The following is a 20361-nucleotide window of genomic DNA, read 5'->3' as shown; positions in this document are numbered from 1 at the left end:
TAATCGAGGGAGCAAGATTTTTAAGCAGGTGAGAGAAGGAAGAATCGAGTCAAGGAAGGATGAATGGGTAAACAATGGTCTATCCGACAATGGAGTGTTATTTAGAGATAAAAATGAATGAAGGTACAACTTGGATGAACCCCATAAACATGCTAAGTGAAAGAAGCCAAATACAAAAGGTTACATTTGTGTGATTCCTTTTTTATGATACATCGAAAATAGGCAAATTCATAGAGACAGAAAGCAGATTGGTTCATGGCTACCAGGAGATTAGGGGGCGGTGGGGGAATGGGGAGTGATTACTTAATGGGAATGGGGTGTTCTTCTGGGGCGGTAAAAAAAGTTTTGAAACTAGAGAGGTGGTGGTTGCAACGTTGTTAGTACAGGAAATACCACTGTATTGTACACTTTAAAATGGTTTACTATGTGTTGTGTGAATTTTACCTCAACTTAAAAGTCTCCGTAGAGCAATTGAATTTTGAACGGGGAAGGAAGACACTCTAGGGTCAGAGGTACAAAACTAAGTGCAGATATTATTGGTAACTTTTTAAGCGAGGTGTTGGGTTAAAAAGTTGAGATTGTAGTTTAAGCCCCATGGCCTTTGTTTCTCAAGGAAGTTGGAAATGTGCTCATCTGTTCAGAGTGAGGAGGGAAGTGAGCTGGGTGAATTTATTTATACAGAACGTAGCCACGTTTTAGCATGGGAGAGAGAGACTTAACTTAAGGCAAGTGAAAGGATTGACTATTCCAGCTGGAAATCTTCACACATTGCAGAGACCCCTCAATAGCACACCCTTTTTTTGGAGGGTGTATGGGGGGGGTGAACTTCCAAGACTATTTTCTCTTCACTTCATTCTTAAGGATTCTCACAGTCCTGAATTCCCAAATATCAATACCTGTTCCTACCAGACAAAATTGATTTTTTAATCATCTGTCTCCTTTAATTTACAAAAGTTCTGCACATTTCAAGAAACCTATTTCAAGCATCTACCAAGCTGTCTTTCTTCAGTTCTTTATTCTGTTTAAATAATACTCCTTTCTTAAGCTTTTCTTTGTTATTTAGTCGTCTTTATACAGAGGGTGCCAAAAAACTGTATACACATTTTTAATGTTTTTTTGTTAAAGGAGAGCACAGCTCACAGTGGCCCTTGTGGGGATCAAACAGGCAACCTTGGTGTTAGCACCACATTCTAACCAACTGAGCTAACCGGCCGCCCTGGTATACACATTTTAAGAAAGAAAAAAACTCTATTAAAATTGTAATAATATAAACCAGTAACAAAAGGTGAATACAGTCATGTGTATACATTTTTTTTCTCCCCCGGCATTTGCTTAGTTGTTGGTATTTTTTGTCATGCTTAATGTTACTGAAAATAGCCCCTCGTTCACAGGAATAACTGTGGGTGGTCTTTGTTGAGTTTACCCGGCTCTGCAGCCAATTTCTAGGGCTACTGTACAGGCTCGAAGGTGACAAGATGGTGTAGGAATCAGGTGACGAAGAGCTAATTACACATGTTGAAAATGGGATTTACTTTTGATCCCCCTACCTTTAAAAAAAAATAACAGCTTTGTTGAGATATAATTCACATAACGTAAAATTTACTACTTAAAAGTGTGTCATTCAGGGCCCTTCCCTTTGTATCTATTAGTTTACCTTTGGTTGTTTAAATTATTGCCGCAAGGCTCTGGGGCTAAGCTCCCCTAAAAGTGGAATGATTTTGAAAAGAAGTATGGCTTATCCTTTTGAAGGAGCATAGGCTCCCTGACTTTTTAAGCAAGTGTGTTCTAGAAATTCATCCTCCTACTTCCCTAGTTTTCCTTTCACACTTTCTAGGTTGTTTAGCTGAAAAGTCTAAATGAAAGGGAAAGGAGAAACTTGAAGTTTTGGTTTCCTGGATCTTTGTGTGTGATGATTTTGTTTTACTTATAAGGATATGAGTTTGCTCTCAAGAAAAATGTAAAGATTATAGAAATACAGAAATCTGTCTATATTCAGTTGGGTCCTATTCCATCTCTTCCCATGTGGTGATGGCCTGACTTAGTTGAATTCAGGCAGCTGTTAAGATTTGAACTGAGAATATATTGGTTGTCTGCTTCAGGTTCCAATACGTATGAAGAAGCAGCTGCTTACATTCAGTGCCAGTTTGAAGATCTGAACAGAAGAAAAGATACCAAGGAGATCTACACTCATTTCACCTGTGCCACAGACACCAAGAATGTGCAGTTTGTTTTTGATGCTGTTACAGATGTCATCATTAAAAACAACCTAAAGGAATGTGGACTCTATTGAAGAGCGTGGATATCAATAAGAGGTAAACCTTGGAGCAGTTTACTTACAGAGCTATAGTGATGTCTCTTGACTGTATGAACTTCCTCTAATGTAGAATGTTCTTCTTTTCTAGTTATTACAGTGTGGAGTGTTGAGACCAGACTTCTCTTGCTGTCTCATTGGGCAGCTGCAAGCATGAACGGGACCAGGGAATGGCAGCAGCATGCAGAATCTTAGCACTCTTTAGCACAATATTCTGTATTAGGGAACTCTTAATTGACACAAGATGCTAAAGTCAGACATTGGAATTGGAACATTTGTAAAGTATGATTCGCTCATCAAGACATCACTTGGATTTCATAATCGCAAATGTTTAGGGCAGATGTGAAATTGAGGTGCTGCATTCCAGAACTTCAATATGTAGTTTAACTCTTATTTTTTTCCTTCTTAACAGACCACCAGTAGTTGATTTTTTAAGTTTTTTTCCCATCAAGAATAACTTTACTAAATTTTATTTCTTTGTTTGCAAAAGAATCTTGATTAAAATACAGTCTTAACTATGCACATGGTATGACCAGATCATCTTGAAAATATCCGTCTTAGTAGGAACTCTTTGTTTTTAACTCTTGGTATGGTCAGAATGTTATATTTCCATAATTACTTCATTCTTCATAGTTATTGGGGCTATAAATATGGCTTTTTTGGATGAAATTTGTGTTACTATCCTGCCAAAAGTACCATTATGGTTTCTAAATGGTAATTACTTTGGAGAGCTCTGTAATAAGATTCTAGCTCTTTTTTTTTTAAAGCTTAGGGTTGAAAGTTAACCATGCTTCTGTAGTATGATAAAGTCAGGTTCTTGAATACAGACACACCCAGGGCATCTGCCACTTAGAAATGCAAATTGTTAAATTTCAAACAGAACCAGTGACTTTGCTGCTACATATCTACTAAATTGACCACTTTGATTCTTGCTTGCTTGTCTTGGTCATATGGAGTTTTGTAAAAGATGCCCCTTGTTTTTTTTTTTTTATCTTCCATGGTCTCTTCTGTTGGAAGCATCTAAAGTGTATTAACAGCGCATGCTTTTACTTTGTAAATGTGGTGCCAAATTGCTGTTTGCCATTGTTTTTATTGTAGCAATGTTAATTGTAGTAATCCTTAGTACCTTCTTTTGCCGAAACTGTTGCTTTTTGGGACCTTTTCTACTTTTGTCGTGTGTACAGATTTTAATCTGTTATAGTTGGCAGCAGTATTAAAATGGTGAGTAAAGAGTCCAGGTTTGTTCCTGTTTGTAACTAGTCCTTTCTGGAAATATTTTCTTCTGTTTCTTTTTGTCCCTGCTCAGTGTGCTTTGGCCATTGTCTGAGAATGGTGTTAGGTAGAAGGGTTCCCTGAAGGTCTAGTCTTTTGATGTAATAGTGTTGTTGAATCTTGGCCAGACTGAGGGTCTTACGTCCTATCTGTGTAAGTGACATTCAGTCCTAATCCATTTTCCAGATTTACATTTTGGTTGTGTGGAGAGCTATGTTCACTTCAGCCTGCAGGTCCTTTTGTACAGTGTACAGCAAATGTCATGAAATACTGAACGTTCCATTGGGGGAAGGCCAATGCAGAGAATGCATTTTGAGCATTCCATATCAGTAGTTTGAGCAGTGCCTTTTGGGGTCCAATCTTTTAGGATTGGATTCTATGTCGTATTTAGATGTGACCTTTCACTAGTTTAAAACAAAAAAAAGTTTGGTGGTCATCAAAGCTGGTTCAGAAAGCAAGCCACAGTAGTTCAGTGCCTTTGTTGGTAGTTTTTTTCTTATCCTTTTTGGAAAAGTTTATGCAGATGGTAAACTGTATTATCTAACAATTTTTTTTTTTAGGGTTGGGAAAACTGGATATAAAAGAAAGGAAATTATCATCTGCAACTGATTGACTTATGCCCACAATGTAAATAGGGTTGATAGTTCTTGTTCATTTTGAATATATCTTTTCTTTATTGTATTCTGTAATGTGGGATCATCTGGAAATGAGAATTGGTCCAGTGTTTTAACTGTAGTCTTTCTGTAGTCTGGGCTAATGGGATGGTGGTGTTGATAATCCAAAACAACAGATTACCAAAAAAAGTGAATTTTATTTTGAAATGCATTTTGTATTTTCATTTAAATACATGTGTCTGATCTGTTCAGTTTTTAGCTTTTCTTTTAATGAGAAATAGTTCTCCACTTTTCTGCCTGTATACCATTTACACTTTTTCCGTATTTACATGAAGATTACCTCCTGCCACACCATCCCAAATATTAATAATAACTTACTTAAATGCACATTCCTTGAGGATACAGGGACACAATTTAAGTCTGTGATTTTTCAAATATTCCTCAAGTCAAAATCACCTGGCTCCATCTCAGAGATTGATTTTTGGCCAGTGGGCTGGCAGTTTATAATTTTAAAAAGGTTATTCTGATCATCAGCCTCGCAAATATCACTATCATATTTTGAAATAAAAGATTTTTTTCCTTATAGCAGAGCCAGATTGTGGGGATGAAACACCATATCTACTAGCCTGAAGAAAAAGGAATGATATTTGTAAACAAGGAAACTCAAAAGTTGCCATGTGTCATGCCTGTGGAGAATACTGGAGATTTGTGATGGATCTTGTTTCAGAATTCAGGTGGCCAGGCTTTGGACCATCTAAGAAATCAGCACATGGAAGAAAATTAAATTTTAATAAATAAAAAATAGACCCTAGCAGGAAGGATTGCAATAATAGCTTTATTTTGTTGACAGTCATATCTTCTCCACCTGATTAAAACCTTGGGCTGTAGAATTGCCATCTGTTAGGCTTTATGTAAAGAGGAAGTATTTTGCTCCCTAATGGCCAGTCTTCCCTAACCTTATAAAATTCAGCCTTACAACAGATTTCACTTCTTGCCATTAAAATTCCAAAAACTTTTACTGTTATTCGTAAGTGGATTTTGAGATGACATTTTCATCTTGGACAGTTTGATTTCTAAATCTGGTTCAGTGTATCATTTTATTACTTTCACTGATGGATTATTTTTCACAAGGTGCTGCATTATAAGAATGGATCAAATTTTAAAAAACTGTGCTCTTTATTTTTTTTATCTTATATATTCTATTTGTGTTTTATTATATGCACAATTTGGAGTATTTAAAAATAACTGCTGGTTCATTTGCCCACTGTATATTCTTCTATCCTGGACACTGTTCTCCGATTTGTAGCTCTGATTTTCTTTGCATATTTCTTGCTTGACCTAACTAATTACTTCAAATATTTAGCATTGTTTTATACATTTAGTTTTATATATTTAGCATATATTTAGCGTAGCATAGTTCTTGGAGTTGGCTGTTGCAGAGCTCCTTGTTGTACTGGCAGTTACATATAAGGTAAAGTTAGTCTCATTCCGGTTAAACCCTGCCTTTGATTTTTTTTTCGCTTCCAGATGTTAAAAACAAAACCAGTCTTTTACTCATTTATGAAAACCTAAAACAACACTAATTCCCTTCACTCTTACTACTTGTGAAATCTTTCATGTGTGATACTGACTTGAAGAACAAAGTTATCTCAAGCCCCAGTACTGCCAGGTGATTTTTGTGTTCTACTTCAGGCTTCATAGTACAGAGAGATCCGTCTTTGGACCAGCCACGGCTCTACACATAGCTTCGTGGCCATCCAAGCAGAAGAGAAAACCAGGCTGCTTTGAGACTTGAAATTGAGAGTTGATCTTGTTATTAACTCACAGGAAGTAAAAGATTAAGTGAGGCACTGGAGAACTGACTGACTTCCAGGATGGTGGAGAGCTTTGCTTCTTTACCTTTGTTTAGGTTTAAACGACCCTCCCACCCCCAGTTGTCTCAACCTTTTATGAGTTACTTTTGCTGGGGAGACCATACTTCAGAACAAGTCAGGGCAGGACAGTTGATTTCTGATATTGTGTCGAGCCTAGATGTGGCCTGACTCCAGTCTTCTCAGGAATAAAAGATAGTAAGTATAGAGGAGTAGATACCTGAGATGGAAGATTGAGATACAGAGATTCCTTGGCTAAACTACTACATGTCTAGATGTCTAAGGCAGGTCCTGGGAGTGTGTGTTTTTAAATAAATTCTTCAAGTGGTTCTAATGCAGCTAACCTGAGCCGATATTTGAGGGAACGTTTGAATAGGACCTAATATTAAAGATCAACACAAATAGTAGACAGATAACTTCAAAATCACTAGTAACAAACTAAGTTGTTTTTTATTTGCCAATAAGAAGCACCTTTTGTACATGACTTAAAGTGCCTTTCTCCAAAAAAATTAGTATGAAGACTGTTTGGTTAAAGAACATTCCTACATTTAGATACAGAGTATTTAGTTTTTATATAAAATTAAAACAAGAAACTTGGGGTTTCCAAACATTAATTTATTTCACTGCATTTATTGTTGCCGTGAAAATTGAAAGGTACACCGAAGTAAAGATAAAGTCCTGTGACAGAGGTAACTATATATGTGATAACGTGACTGTTCATTCAGTTGGTGGGGAAAGAGCAAAGCTAGATAGTCCAGACCATGGGATGAAAGTCTTTTTGAGAGGGCCTTGGACGGATAGGTAAAGGGAATGATTGAAAAGTCAAATATTAAAGGCTTTTGTGCCCAGTGTTCTCTGCCTGAAATTGAGTGGGAATCAACAAGGTAGCAGAAATAATCAAATCTTAGTAAATACATTGCTGGGTTACACAGTCTCAGTGTCTCAGCATTCAAAGCTTTAAGATCTCTGATAGTTGGAATATTAAATTCTGTATAACCAGGGGGTTACTGGTTAGTTCAGTTGGTTAGAGCATGGTGCTGATAACACCAGGTTGCCAGTTTGTTCCCCACATGGGCCACTGTGAGCTGCGCCCTCCTCCTTAATTACAAAAATAAAATAAAAAATCTGTATAACCTGATTTATCTATCTTCTATCCTCTACTATCCTCCCGCCTGCGCCCATATTCCTTTGGGTTATCCAAACATTTTGACCGAGAGGCTTATGATGTGTACAAGAGATTCCCAGTAGACATAACAAATTGCAAGAAATTACCTGTTCTTTCTAACCATTCATATGCTCATGTAGGATAAAGGCCGAGACCTCTCAGAATCTTAGGAAGTTGGAGAGTTGTTTGGCATGCTGGGTTGTGGTCTTTTTCCTGTTTCCAACTAGCTATGAAATCTTTCAATCCTAAACCCGTCATGTATTAATTAAGTAAAGACGGACTTTATTATTATTCTAGCTATAATATTCTATGGTTCTCATCCAATAGGAGTGACATTTAAAAATATTTTGTAAATATTTATGATACTCAAGATCATACTTCACTACAAAAAAAGCAATCTCCTAAATCAATACCAACAAATGTATTCATTGTAGCTGGTTGTCTTTTTCTCAGCATCACTTCCCATATTCATTTTGAAGACCTGAAATGAAGTTCAGCTATAAATTGCTCTAAAATTGGTGAAGCAGGATGAAAGGGTCTTTGTTTCGCATTTAACTCTAGTTCTTTATTTTCTATTTAGACTAGTACTTACCTTTTCATGGCCAAAGGGCAGATATTTCCCTTTTGCAATTTGCAGTCTGTCTGTCTGGCATCACAGAAATGTCTTCACACTTTGACCTAGCAGGACCACCAGAGGCTCTGGCACACTTGCGGTCCCCGGCCCAACACTGAAGTCCTGCTGGAATCTGTGCTCCAGAGGCTGTGCCGGGTAGAGAGGGCCGTGGGAGGTAAGAGCGCTTCACCCTTCACCACCTTCTCCACCCAGCATGGCCGGCACACTTTGGTCAACGGCACATCTCCGAGTATAGAGTGGGTTTTGAATGCTTGGGGATGGGTTACCCTGATTTGGACTTTTTGGGGTACGTGTAAATGAAATTTTTTATCAGAGTAGGAACTGTTACAAGTCCTTTTACATTGCTTTTAAGACTGAATTTTTGTGCTGCTTTCATCGATCCTTTTATCCACAGAAACATAAAAGCACATTTCCAATTATACTGTTTTTTCCATTTTTTTTTATTGTGGTAAAATATACACAGCATAAAATTTATCATTGTAATCATTTTAAAGTATATAGTGGTATTAACTACATTCACACAGTGGCACAACCATCACCACCATCCATCTCCAGAACTGTTTTCATCTTCCCAAACTGAAACTCTACCCATTCAACACTAACTCTTCCTCCCAGCCTCTGGTAACCATCACTCTACTTTCTGTCTTTATAAAGTTGACTACTTTAGGTACCTCATATAAGTGGAATCACACAGTATGTGTCCTTTTGTGTCAATCATATTATATTTTTGTTGGGGGAAAAAAGTAAATCTCATCAGATTTACATATGAGGTGAAACCTAATTTACATTTGTTTTACTGTCATCAGTGTCTAATCATGCTGTGCAAGGGCAGTGCACCAAGGTACGTGAACAGGAAATTATATCTTAAAGCTGTTTCTATTTTTGTTCTATTATGCTAATTTCACATGCCATTTTTGAGACTGACTTGTATTTAGTTTGGAGATGATCTTGTTAAATATTATGGTTTAGAGATGGCATGATTAAAAAATAACCAGGAATTTGATTGGGAATGGGGGAAGCTTAAGAGAATGAGAAAATTGGCTTTCACTTTATATATCGTGTATGGTGGACTGTTGGTAGCATGGTGCATATACAAAGACCAATGGCTTTTGATTCAGAAGACCGGTTTTGGAGTTCTTGTTCTACAACTCTCTAGCGGTGTGATCTTGATAAAGATACTTCACCACATTGGGCCTCAGTTTCTTATCTATAAATTGCTAGCGATGGGCCTGGAGTGTTTTTAAATTTCTCCTAGCTCTAGCATTCTAAGAATTAAGATTGCAGTTCATGAAAATAGGGTTGAATATTTGTTTCTGACCTACCTTATTACAAAAAAGAATTTCTAATGACTTTTATAAAAGTACATAAAATTCAACAGTATAGTTAGTGTAAATTTAAAATAAAGCAAAAGAAGATAAAAACAGCAGAGTAAGTACATTGCTTAGTTTTGGTTTTAAGCTTTCTAACTTGCCATTTTATGCAAAGAGAACTATTCACACACATTAATCAAAAAGTCCATGAAAGAAAAATAAGCCAATTGCGTAGAAGAACCAGTGCACTTTGTCTCGAGCTCTAACAGTGTAAGGTTTGGGAACCATCCCTGGGCCTGCCAAACACTGGGGTGAGGAGTTATGCCTCTTTTGGAAGCCTGTGCAGCGCATTTGAGGTGACATTCTCTTCCTTTACTCACAGGACAGCCTGATGTTGGCCAAGAATTTCAGAAAATGATTTTGACTGTTCTTAGGTACAGGTGAATACATGACAGGGCCCCAACGTTTTATCCCATGTAGACTCGCCAGAAGAGTTCTGGCTTGAAAACATTATAAGATGAATAACCAGATCCTAACCTCAGTAAAGCAACTATAGAACACGGTTGCTTTAGGCACTGCTTCTTCCCCATCCAGCCTCCAAACTACACTTTTTACAAAGTGTTCATACAAGGTGGCATGTGTAAGTTTATAAACCAGTTAAAAATTGGGATGTTTACCAGAGAAAAAGAGAACTAAAGTATACCCCTGTGTATTCTGCTAGAGATTGTTCTATCAAAAGACCTACCCCACTGGCTCTGTTTTCATGCTAGTACTATAGGGTGGGTTCTCTATGAACATCGGTAACCAAGGAGCCCGCGTTAGGCCTTTATAGTTTGGCCCACAACCAGTTTCTGCCTAGAGTCAAAGATCAAGGAAAAGTTAATAAACAATTAGGACATTAAGATAACAAAATATGGTCACGGGCTTCGGGGAGTGCCTAATTAATTGAGGAACTAAACAACTGGTGATGAGTACGCTGATGGAGGTATATAGGAACAGCATAAGAACCCATTTGGTCCAACAGAGAACAAAGTGAGGATGTTAGAAAAGGCCTCGTGAAGGGTAGAAACATTTTGTTCTGTTTAACACAATATCTCCACCTAGTTCAGTAAATTTAAAAAAAAACAACACAAGAATTAGTGAGTGGAACGTATGGTATGCCAGGCAACTCTGAAAATAAACATAATTGGAAAATTAGAAATAATCTGGTATGATTTTGGGGAAGTGGGGCTACCCCATTTGAAGATGGAATAAATGGGATAAATTACATTTAGGGCCTGTATAGACAAGGCCATGGTATAGTGAGGATTTTTAACCTGCTGCTTCAGATCAGCAAAGATAGAACTGTATTCAGTATGTTGGTTTTCTTTGTAATTCTCTGAATTTTATATGTTTTTAAATACTCTGAGACGAGGCCCATAGATTTCACCAGACTGCCAGAGGGATTCATGATACCAAAAAATAGACTCAGAACCTGTGTCTGTTGAGTTAAAGCAAACAGGTTAGTGATAGTTGGAGCACGCTGTTTAGAATCATCTCTGAAAAGCTCTTGGATGCAAGAACTATTGCCCGGGGTTTTTTCTTTGGCTTAAGTTTTTTAATTGGCAGTGGGCATAGTAGTTTCCCTCATTTTTCCAGTAATTCTCCCAACTTGGTTTCTTTTCAAGGAATCAGAAAGACTATTAAATGAAGCCAATTTTAACAGCTGCAAATTTATTCTTCAGTGTATTTCAAGCTCATATGGCTTTCTAGTATCAATATTGCTAGTAGCAGCCTAAGTGTGAATGTGTGTTTCTGGCGAGGAGCATATTTTCATTTTAATTGACTGTTATATACGAAAACTTGATGCCAAGAGCCTTCCTCCCTAGTAGTTGCAAATGCTAAATCTATACTTGACTTCACCACCTCCTGTCAAGATAAACACAAGCTTCATTTCCACTCAGAGGTGTTCAAAGGAATAATTTTCTTGTTGGTCTGTTAGAAGAGATGTTTACAGCCAGGCGTCACATGGACCCAACTGCAAAGATTTTTTTTTGCCCAAAGCCAGATCAGATACCTTATTTGTTCTCCTGAAACATGAAGCAGTTGAAGTGAGAATTGTAGGATTGCTCACTTACACTAAATTCTGTGATAGAGAAGGGGCAGCAATAAACTCAGTACGGTAAGTGGGGGTTTGTTGATGTCCTCCAAGTTTATCAGAAAGTGTCTTGTACAGCTGAGGAACAGGTACTTACAGAAATAAAGGAAACTCAGGCTTTTGGGTAGCTTAGGGGCACAGGAATAATCTATTCTTAATAAAAATGATTGTTTTTAGATGTGGGCCTTAGAAACTAAGAAACTCACGTCTATTTGGTGATCCACATCTCTGAGCTAAGGCATATAGAAATCTGTTAGTAAAACGGGTGGTAGGTTACTGAGGTTTTGTTTTTCTTTGGGTTTGTTTGTTTTGCTGTTTTGCTTGGAATAGTTCATCTAAAAACCTGGTGTTGGATTTCATAAATGGCAGCTTTTAGATAGGCTTTCTTTCTGTGACCTTTTCGTGCCTTCCCTTCAGTTTTGTTTGTGATCATCAGAATAACCCTGTAAAGTAGTAGAGAAATTATCTTCATTTTAGAAATGGAGGACTCAAGACTCCAAGAAATGAAGTATTTACAGTTTGTAGTAAGTTGCGGAACCAGTACTGGAACCCGGGTTCTCTGACTCCTGGCCTTGTGCTCTTTAAACTGCACTAGCTATCCCACTTTGAAAGAAATGTGTGAGACACAGTGCAATCATGCATACTCCCATCTCCAAGGGAGAGTGCATTCTCCATGCCATGGTATATCGACCTGTAATTTTCTGCTTGCAATTACCCAGATTCCAAGCCTGTTTATAGACAGTATACTTGAGGAATGATGAGGGTTAGAAGAGCCCGCAGTCCTTGAGGTTTTCTTTGATGATAATGTCTGTAACGGCATCAAATACAAATTTGACATTTTGGGTGTCTGTAGCACAGGTCATGTGACTGTAGATTTCTTTGACGTCTTTTCGCATGTTGAGGTCAAGGAACTGACTCTTGATATAATTCCCTGCATCCTCATAAGAGTTGTTCCCTGGTTTTCCAGAAAAATAGTGAAGAAGTGGGGTAAATTAACCCTTCTGAGTTGCTCACTTTTTAGGTGACTGACTTGATTCTCACAATGCTGTGTTAGACAGCTCTGTTGCACTCAGTGTTTCTCACTTAAGCAAAGAAATTGAGGAGAGAGGTATCTGCTCGTAGGTCTCCACCCTTGGTTTCTGGTAGGTACCATTTTAATAGTCAGTGGCTCTCCTGCATTTGATGTCTGCTCTATTCCAGAGACATCTGAATTTAAGCCTATAACTGAATGGCCAAGTTTCTCAGATTAGACATCCGAGTATCACTTGGACATCACAAAGCTCCTAAGAGGAATGAGTATTAAAGGGAAAAGGGATCATCACCTCTGCAAAACACGGGGGTTACACTAGTTCCTTAGAGACAAGTTCCTTTTTGTCTCCTTGGTATCAGAAATGAAGCAATCACCAGTTATTACTAAGAAAGCATTATCATTGTCTCAAGCCCTTGACACTTACCGTCATACTCTGGGAAACAAATGCTGAGATGGACTTTCTTGATTTTTTCCTCAAAGAGGTCCTTCTTGTTGAGAAAGAGAACAATGGAAGTAGCCGCAAAGAACTTGTGGTTACATATGCTGTTGAACAGGTGCAACGACTCATGCATACGATTCTATTAAGAGGAAATACCATCAGAGATATCAGATTGGGTTTATGAAGATATGTGTCTACCTCCTGTTCTTGGAGCAACTAGTGCTCCAAATGTAGAAGGAAAGATAGGGAGGAGCTTATCTCTTTTTAGTGTGCTGGAGTAGTACAGCCAGAGAAATCTGGTTTCCTTCTAATCCTCTCTCTGTCATAGTTGTGTGACTTGGGAAAAATTACCGAGCTTTTCTGAGTCTCAGTTTCCCTACCTCATAGTGTTCTTACGAAAGCTAAGTGAGGTCAGGTATGTCGAGTGGCCGTGATCGTGGAGGCATCAAGGTGTACAGTAAATACTATGCAGATCTTTGGCAGCCAGGGCACACCTAAGGACTTTGACATTCATGTGTGCTGCTCATCCAGGGTTGAAACTGCGCCTGAGTTAGCATTTGTGTCTCCAGCATGATTTGGATAGGCTTCTGTTAGAGTCCCGGATCTCAGTTTGGGCAGGAATGTCATAGGGATTCTTTGGCCCTGGTGCCTAATGGTGAGGGCTAGAGAATTTTCTAGTGCTGCACCATAAGCACTTCGGCCTTATTTCCTTCCTGATTGCCACTTTGAAAGAGTAAGAAATGGTGCTACTTATCTGCAGAGTCCAGAGGTTGCCCAATGCTTTTAGGCATTTAGGGTCTTGAAGTATGCTATTAGCTGACTTGGGCTCAATCTTTTCAACTAATAAAGAAAACAAATCTAATATGGAGCCTTTTCTCATTGCTAATACTCCTGCAAAACACTTTAAGACCTCTTAGACTTTTTGGGTTAAAGATGGAAGAAATTTTGGGAAATGAATGGCTCTGCAAGACATTTAAGAAAATACTTTGTGTGCTCTAATGTGAACTTGAACGGCTAAGGAGAAGGGAAAAACTGGAACAAGGGGTAGGAGGATAGAAGCTTTGTCTTCTATCAGTAAGCTGTGGGCCTCCGTTTATAGAGCAGGTGCTTATGGAAAATTAACATTATCCACGCCTTTGACATCTTGTTTCAAACTCGGAAGGTAACTGGCTGGGCTGACGCTTGTCCTGCAGAGCTCCTGTCTTGTAAAACTGCAAGGCTCAAGAGAATCACCCTCAGGAAATCCTCCAGCTGCCGATTTAAGTGGCATGTGAGAAACCTGGTTTGCCATCTCTCCTTAGTCACTCAGTGGATAGTTCGGCTGCCAAGAAAGGTTACCAGTTCAGCGCCTCTGTCATGTTACGTAAAGATACACATCACACAGTGGTTTTTCTGCTCTATCATTTTCACCTATCCTTCACTTCCACAGGCAGCCTGGGAGGTTACTAAGTGTAACTCCTGTGCTTTCCCTAGTTGATAATCCCATATTCCTTTAATAATCAGTTTATTTTATGAGCTTTGCTGTCCATGTGATACTTGGATGTCTAATCTGAGACCAAGCTCCTTCAGCAGTCTGGAGCTCTGAAGTACTAACCTAGGACCGACAGAAGAAGTTTTTGTAGAATCATTCGTCTGAGGTATGGATTGGTCTACTAGGCGGTCAGTGTTGACTGAAATCACCCAACTGAAGTGACACACAGCTCAGAGGAGGGTCATGGGGGAACTGTATCAAGGCTGCTTGGTGCAAAGGCCACTCACCACTTCGTCATCTTCCACGAGCACCATGTCATAGGCACTGAGGGCTGCACAGAAGATGATGCAGGTGACTCCCTCAAAGCAGTGGATCCACTTCTTCCTCTCTGATCTCTGCCCTCCCACATCAAACATCCTGAGGGAAGAAATAGCTGTGTCATAGGTATGCCCAGCTTATGGCCCACACACACTCGGTGTTTGCCCCTGGACAGGTGGCCACTTTGGGGCCAGTTAGCAAGATGCGAAATGGGGGGAAAAGGGGGGAAGTAGGACACTAATTCAGATTGGGCTTTAGTGAAGGGCAACAAGCATGCCCATGCCCTTTTTTGATAGGTGCCCCCAGGGAACCATATAGTATTCGTGGTGCCTTCAGAGGACCATGTACCCACCTGAAATTCAAGTCTTTGATGGAAAACTTGGTTTCAATGATGCCTGTGGTTTTGACTCTGGATCGAAGCACGTCTTGCTCATTAGGGAGGTAGTCTGAGGCTGTAATGCGCTCTAATTGGTTCAGGTAGCTAGAGGAAAGGGATTGGCACTGATGACATTCCATTTTCTCCAGGCCAAGAAAGGCAAAGTCTTACCCGAAATCATACAGTTAACTTAGTGGTAGAACCAGGGCTGGAATCCACATTGTTAAATCTAGGAGTCTTTCCTTCAAATCCTCATATGTCCTTCCAAAAGGAAGTGTGGGACGGTCCAAGGGCCAAACCCAATTGAGACAAGGATTCCACTCGTAAGTCAGATAACTTTTCCTTGCATTTCGCCTGGCTACAAAGTTTTCTAGACCCTTGAATGAGATTCGGTGGCTAAAATGGGTGCCAAAAATTCCATGAAGAGGCAGTAGATTAAAGAGACTAGAGAGACATTAAGACGTGAATCACTGCAATGCCTGGGCCTTGTTTATATCCTGAATCAAGTTGGGAAAACATTTGAGATAATTAGGGAAACTTGAATGAACACTGACTTGGATATCTGATGACATTAAGGGATTATTAAGTATTTAGGTGTAATGATTATGTTGTGGTTCCTTTTCTACGAGTCCTTCGTTTTAGAGGTATATAATGAAATTTTTAGGACAATGATAGGATATCTGGGATTTACTTCAAAATAATCCAGTGGGAGATGCAGAAGAAATAAAAACTGGTCATGAGTTGATAACAGTTGAAGCCAGGTGACTCTTTGTATTATTCTACTTTTGTATAAGTTTGAGTTACCATAAAAATGTTTAAAAAAGGTGGAGGCAAGAGGAAGACAGATGTGAAGTGAGGTGACTGAGAGAAAAAGAGAAGGAAAATAAGTGCCTATGGTATGCCAGGCATTTTCACATTGAAATTCTCATTTAACCTCCTAAGACTGAGCACCAGATCACATTTTACGGATGAAGGAAACATTCAGAAGAGTTAAGTAACTTGTCAAGATTGCAGTATGTTGTAAAAACAAACAAACAAGAAACAACATTCAACTTTGTGGACAAATAGACCTGGATTTAAATCCAGCCTCTGCCATTTATCTATATGGCTGGGCAAGTTAGTTAACTTCTCTGAACCTCAGCTTTTCATCCATAAATGGGACTAATAAAGAGTGCTATCTACCTGGAAGGCTTATTGCTAAAATGCACCGAGATGGTGTGCCTGATAGACGTGTCAGTGCCTGGGCCTCAGTGAGTGAGTGAGAGTGCTCTGGGGACAGTCAAAGATAATAACCTTATTACAAGGTTAGGTGACAGAACCAGGGCTAAGTCTGGGTCTGTTGGAGGCTTATGCCCATTTGTGATACTTTGCTGTTTGAGGTAGGATTGATAAACTCTGTGTATCTTACATTTTTGGAACCAGCTTTGCAAAGATGGTTCTCGCTACTCTCTGACCAACTTCCTTCGGTTTGCTCTGGCAATTTCTGTGTCCCATGTCCGAGCACCCTGACATAAGATGCTGTGGGTGAAGGAGACTTCCATTGTTGGTTATTGGCCTGAGCCTGGGTTAGAAAATTGAGCCCTAAGAGGACCATCATGAATCACATGCCTCCTGGGAGAGAGTGTAGCAGAAGTGCAGTTTACTCCTAGTGTTAATGGTTCTGAAAGGAGAGGCTGCATGTATGAATTAAGAGGGCTGCTAAACAGGGCACCTCTGTTGAATTTTGGGTCTTCAGCTTTGTAGGCTTCACTGAGCTGGTTGTAAAGCAGTACAGAGGAGTGGGAACTAGCGGTTGTCCCTTCCTACAGGCATTAAATTCAACGCACAGTAAAACACTGCTGCAGCCTAACAAAACGGGTACACAGGCTGCATTCAGTCCTGGGGCCTGCAGCTTTCAGCGCCTGGGATTTTAGGCTGGGTACACGTTCTCCTAGGATGTGGCGTGCTCTTCATCCCTCCCCGTCCCCAATCAGTCTTACTAAGATGCCGAGTCATTGAGCTGGTACTCGGCAGCTCTGTCGAAGCAGGCTTGCACCCCTCCATCCTGCCACAACTTCCTGATGACCTGCACCAGCTCAGGCGGCATGGTGCCCTCCTCAGTGGAGTCAGCCAGGTGGTTGAGCTGTCGTCCATCCTCCTGTAAGGTAGAAATTTGGTTGAGAACGACATAGGAGTCAGGGCTTTCCAGGAGGCTTCTGGGAATACTGCTGGAAGGAAAGCATTTTGCATTGCTCCCAAAGCCTGAAGTGGAGACAGTGTCCAGTGAAGAGTCTACTGAAAGAAACATACTGATTGATTTTTGAGTGGGCTTCTGAGATACAGAGGGTGGAAATCTATCCAGTCCTGTGGTGGCTAGCAGATAGCGGTCTGTCCCAGGGGCTTCCTCGGTGGTGTTTCCGTCTCCCATCCTTAGTCCAAAAGTCTGTCGCCAACAAAAAATAGGTCCTCTGTTGCAGGGAGACTGGAAGGTTAAAAAACAGATTGACCATGAAATAGAGGAGATGGCAGACAGGAACCCACCACTTTTCTTGAATTTAGGAAAAGGCCAATGCTGGAACTAGGCGTTGACCTTATAAAAGTTCCATGGCCAGGGCCAAGAGCCCAAGGGGAGCAATTTAAATGATAAGACAAAAAAGCAAAGGAAGCTGAGCAGATTTTTGCAAACATTCATCATAAAGTTAGGAATTGCATACTTCTCAGGACTGAAGTAAGATTTGAGCTCAGCAGGTGGGATTTTAGTTACACCAAACTTTTCTGACCTGTTTCCTCATAGCTTGTTGGCCACTGGTCTATTCTCATTAGCCCTTCCATCCACCCTTAACCACCTACCGCACAGCTTGGCTCAGCATAGTCAATGCCCAGTGTGGACATGGCCCGGATGATAGCCAGGATGGACTGCAGCACGTTCCCGTAGATGATGGACTTGTACTCCAGGCATTCTTCTGGCGAATAGCCATCCTGATGAATGATTCTGCAAGCAGCACACATCTTGCCCTTAGCTGGACCTGAGTAACCAGACCTAAGGGATTGGGAATCTGGGAGGACTTATAGGGTGATAAGAACCCAATCGCTCTATTCCTACTGCTGTCCCAAAGTGGAGAGGGAGGGGCAAAGGGCGTGCAGATGAGGGGCACTGGGTCTTTTATACCCTTTATATCTGGGTTCCTTAAGGCCGAAGAGCCCCTCCTCCATTCCTCCACTGGCTCTGACTTCCTCACCCTCCCTCAATCCTTCAGGGCTTTGTTCCTACTCACTTCATCTGTTTGACGATAGTGCTTTTTCCCGACTCCCCAGCACCTGCAGGGAGAAATGCTTGTGCTTCAGATTTCCACCAGTTCTCCCCAGCCCTCCAGTGAGATGGCCTGTGCTTGCCTGGGAGCTGTTAGGGGACAGCGTGTAGGGATGCTTGCTGCCCTCAATTTCTGCCATTCAACCTGGATTTAGAGCAGAGTTTCCCAGCCTCTGCACTATTGACATTTTGGGCTGGATGGCAGTTGTGTGGGGGTCTGTCCTGTGCATTGTAGAGTGTTTAGCAGCATTCCTGGCCTCTACCCACTAGAAGTCAGTAGCACGCCACTCTTCCATTGTGACAACTCAAAATGTCTCCATGGTAGTAGGGGTCGGGCTGGTGTGGTGGGGAGCGGGCAAAATCTCATTGAGAATCACTGATAGAGTCAGAAGAATTCCTTGAACACGTTTCTCCTCTGACCATTTTTACTCAGGAGAATGATTTTAGGGCAGACTTGGGGAGAGCTGGATCACCTCACTAAAATACTGTTTGTTTTGTGTTTGTTTTTTTCATCACCATGCTGTTCCCTTTATTGACAAAAACGCCCTGATATCCTCATTCCCACTGCTCTTCCTCCATGAAAACCCACATACCCCTTCAGCTCTCTCCCCCCAGTCTGTACTACCCGTGATGCTTTAACCCCTTCCTACTTAGCCTTTGCGTGTTTCCTGTAAGCCTCTTAGTCTTGAATGGAGAAGAAAGCTGCTTAGTCTTAAAAGATCTCTCAGTGGCCTTGCTATGTCTTCCCCCTTCTGTAGCCTCCTGGGCAATTTGAAGTCTGGGTCCAGCTTACAGAGATACGCAATTCCGTGTGTCCTTAGGGTCGTGCCACCGATCAGCAGTGGGTGGGGCGGAGGGGAGGAGGTGCCTCTGGAGGAGGTTCCAGTTCCCAGGCAGCTCAGGGGCTTGGAAAGCCCGCCCAGCCTGCTGCAGCAGCTGCCTCCCTCTGTACTACCATTGGGTGGGTGGTTTTCTCCCCTAAGCCGTGTGTTCCAAATTCTGTTGTTTTGGTTTTATTTACAGCCATGATCAATTTCTCTGACCAACCACTGAGGTGCTTTTCTGTTTTCAGTCCAGACCTCTGATCTGCTTAGGAGCTCATCCAGTGGATGAGCTCCCATCTGGCACGGGCTTTAGAGGCAGCTACTGAATAGAAAGCCAGGAAAGCACTGCTGTAGCCAAAGACTCCGTTCCTCCCTTCTCAGGGCTTTCCTACTTCTAAAATTTTTACTGAGAGCAAGGAGACGGAGCAGTATCCTGGGCAGTTGGGTCTCTCCCTAAGACTACCTGACACTGACGGTATGGTCGGACTTCGGAATGCACTGCCCTTTTCTGAGTCCTTGACTCAGGTCTCTGCCTGCAGATTGGATCAGTGTCTGCAAGCCCAGGGTTCCTGGTATTTGCCAAGCCGTGAGGTGTTAGGTTTGGTTAGATTTGGAGACGGGAGGGTCAGTCCTGGGCCTTGCACTGATCCTGATTTAAGGATGAGCATTGTGCATCTCCCTGGGGTGGCCGTGCTCTGCCCTGGAGCTCCTGACCCCCTAGCCTGAGACTGGATGGGGCGAGAAAAGGGACCTGCCCTCCCTCCTCCCCGTGGGATGGGCTGAAACCCACCTCCATCCAGGATAAGCAGAAAGGAGCAGGGCCTTCTCCTTCTCTGGCTCATCTTCCCTTCGCTCACCCAGCAGAAGCAGCTTGACGGTCTTGGCTTCCTTCTCAGCATCCTCCTGCAACTTCTTTTCTAGCTCCTTGGACCTCTTGGCCAGTTCTTTGTCCTCAGCACTGATTCCACTCCCCATCTTTCTGCTGTCTCCTCCTGGGCTGCTTTCGCAGGCCCTTAAGCTTCTCTTCTAGGATTTCCTGTCAATGAGATGGAAGATAAGGAAAAAGTAAATTGGGATCCAGTATCAGGTTCCCAGGCCTCCTAAAAAGCTGGCCTGTAGGGGCTGGGTGAGGGAGCAGGCTGCAGCTTCTTGTCCCTGCCTGTCTTGGCCGAGACTCCTACCCCAGCTGGAGACCTACTTAGTCTGGGGATTGAGGCTTTTATATCTAGCAGTGTGATGGGCCAAGCCAATTAAGAGCTCAGTATGACAAAGGGCAGAGACTCAAGTGTTTCTGTGACTA

At 41.3% G+C, this 20361-nt stretch overlaps 2 protein-coding genes across 2 annotated transcripts in view; one reads left to right on the top strand and one right to left on the bottom strand.

The window, feature by feature from the left end:
• GNAI3 (G protein subunit alpha i3) overlaps positions 1–4448 on the top strand; it is a 34513-nt gene extending 30065 nt beyond the window's left edge. The window contains exons 8-9 of the mRNA XM_081025052.1: positions 2100–2312; positions 2403–4448. Of these exons, the coding sequence (XP_080881178.1) occupies positions 2100–2290 (191 nt within the window). The 3' untranslated portion in view covers positions 2291–2312; positions 2403–4448. The remainder of the gene's footprint in view (positions 1–2099; positions 2313–2402) is intronic.
• A 7630-nt stretch (positions 4449–12078) lies between these two features.
• Positions 12079–20154, bottom strand: GNAT2 (G protein subunit alpha transducin 2; the record flags this gene model as incomplete). Its single annotated transcript, XM_081025053.1, has 8 exons — positions 19919–20154; positions 18203–18245; positions 17778–17919; positions 16928–17085; positions 14925–15053; positions 14542–14671; positions 12769–12922; positions 12079–12269 (listed from the first exon to the last, which is right to left on the bottom strand). Exons 1-8 carry the CDS (start codon positions 20034–20036, stop codon positions 12079–12081), a joined length of 1065 nt encoding a protein of 354 aa, XP_080881179.1. The 5' UTR covers positions 20037–20154.
• Between the last annotated feature and the right edge of the window lie 207 nt (positions 20155–20361).

Source organism: Rhinolophus hipposideros, assembly GCF_964194185.1.
Source record: "Rhinolophus hipposideros genome assembly, chromosome: 19".
Classification (NCBI taxonomy): domain Eukaryota; kingdom Metazoa; phylum Chordata; class Mammalia; order Chiroptera; family Rhinolophidae; genus Rhinolophus; species Rhinolophus hipposideros.
Note: the sequence above shows the minus strand (reverse complement) of the source record. Positions and strands in the feature narration are given on the sequence as shown.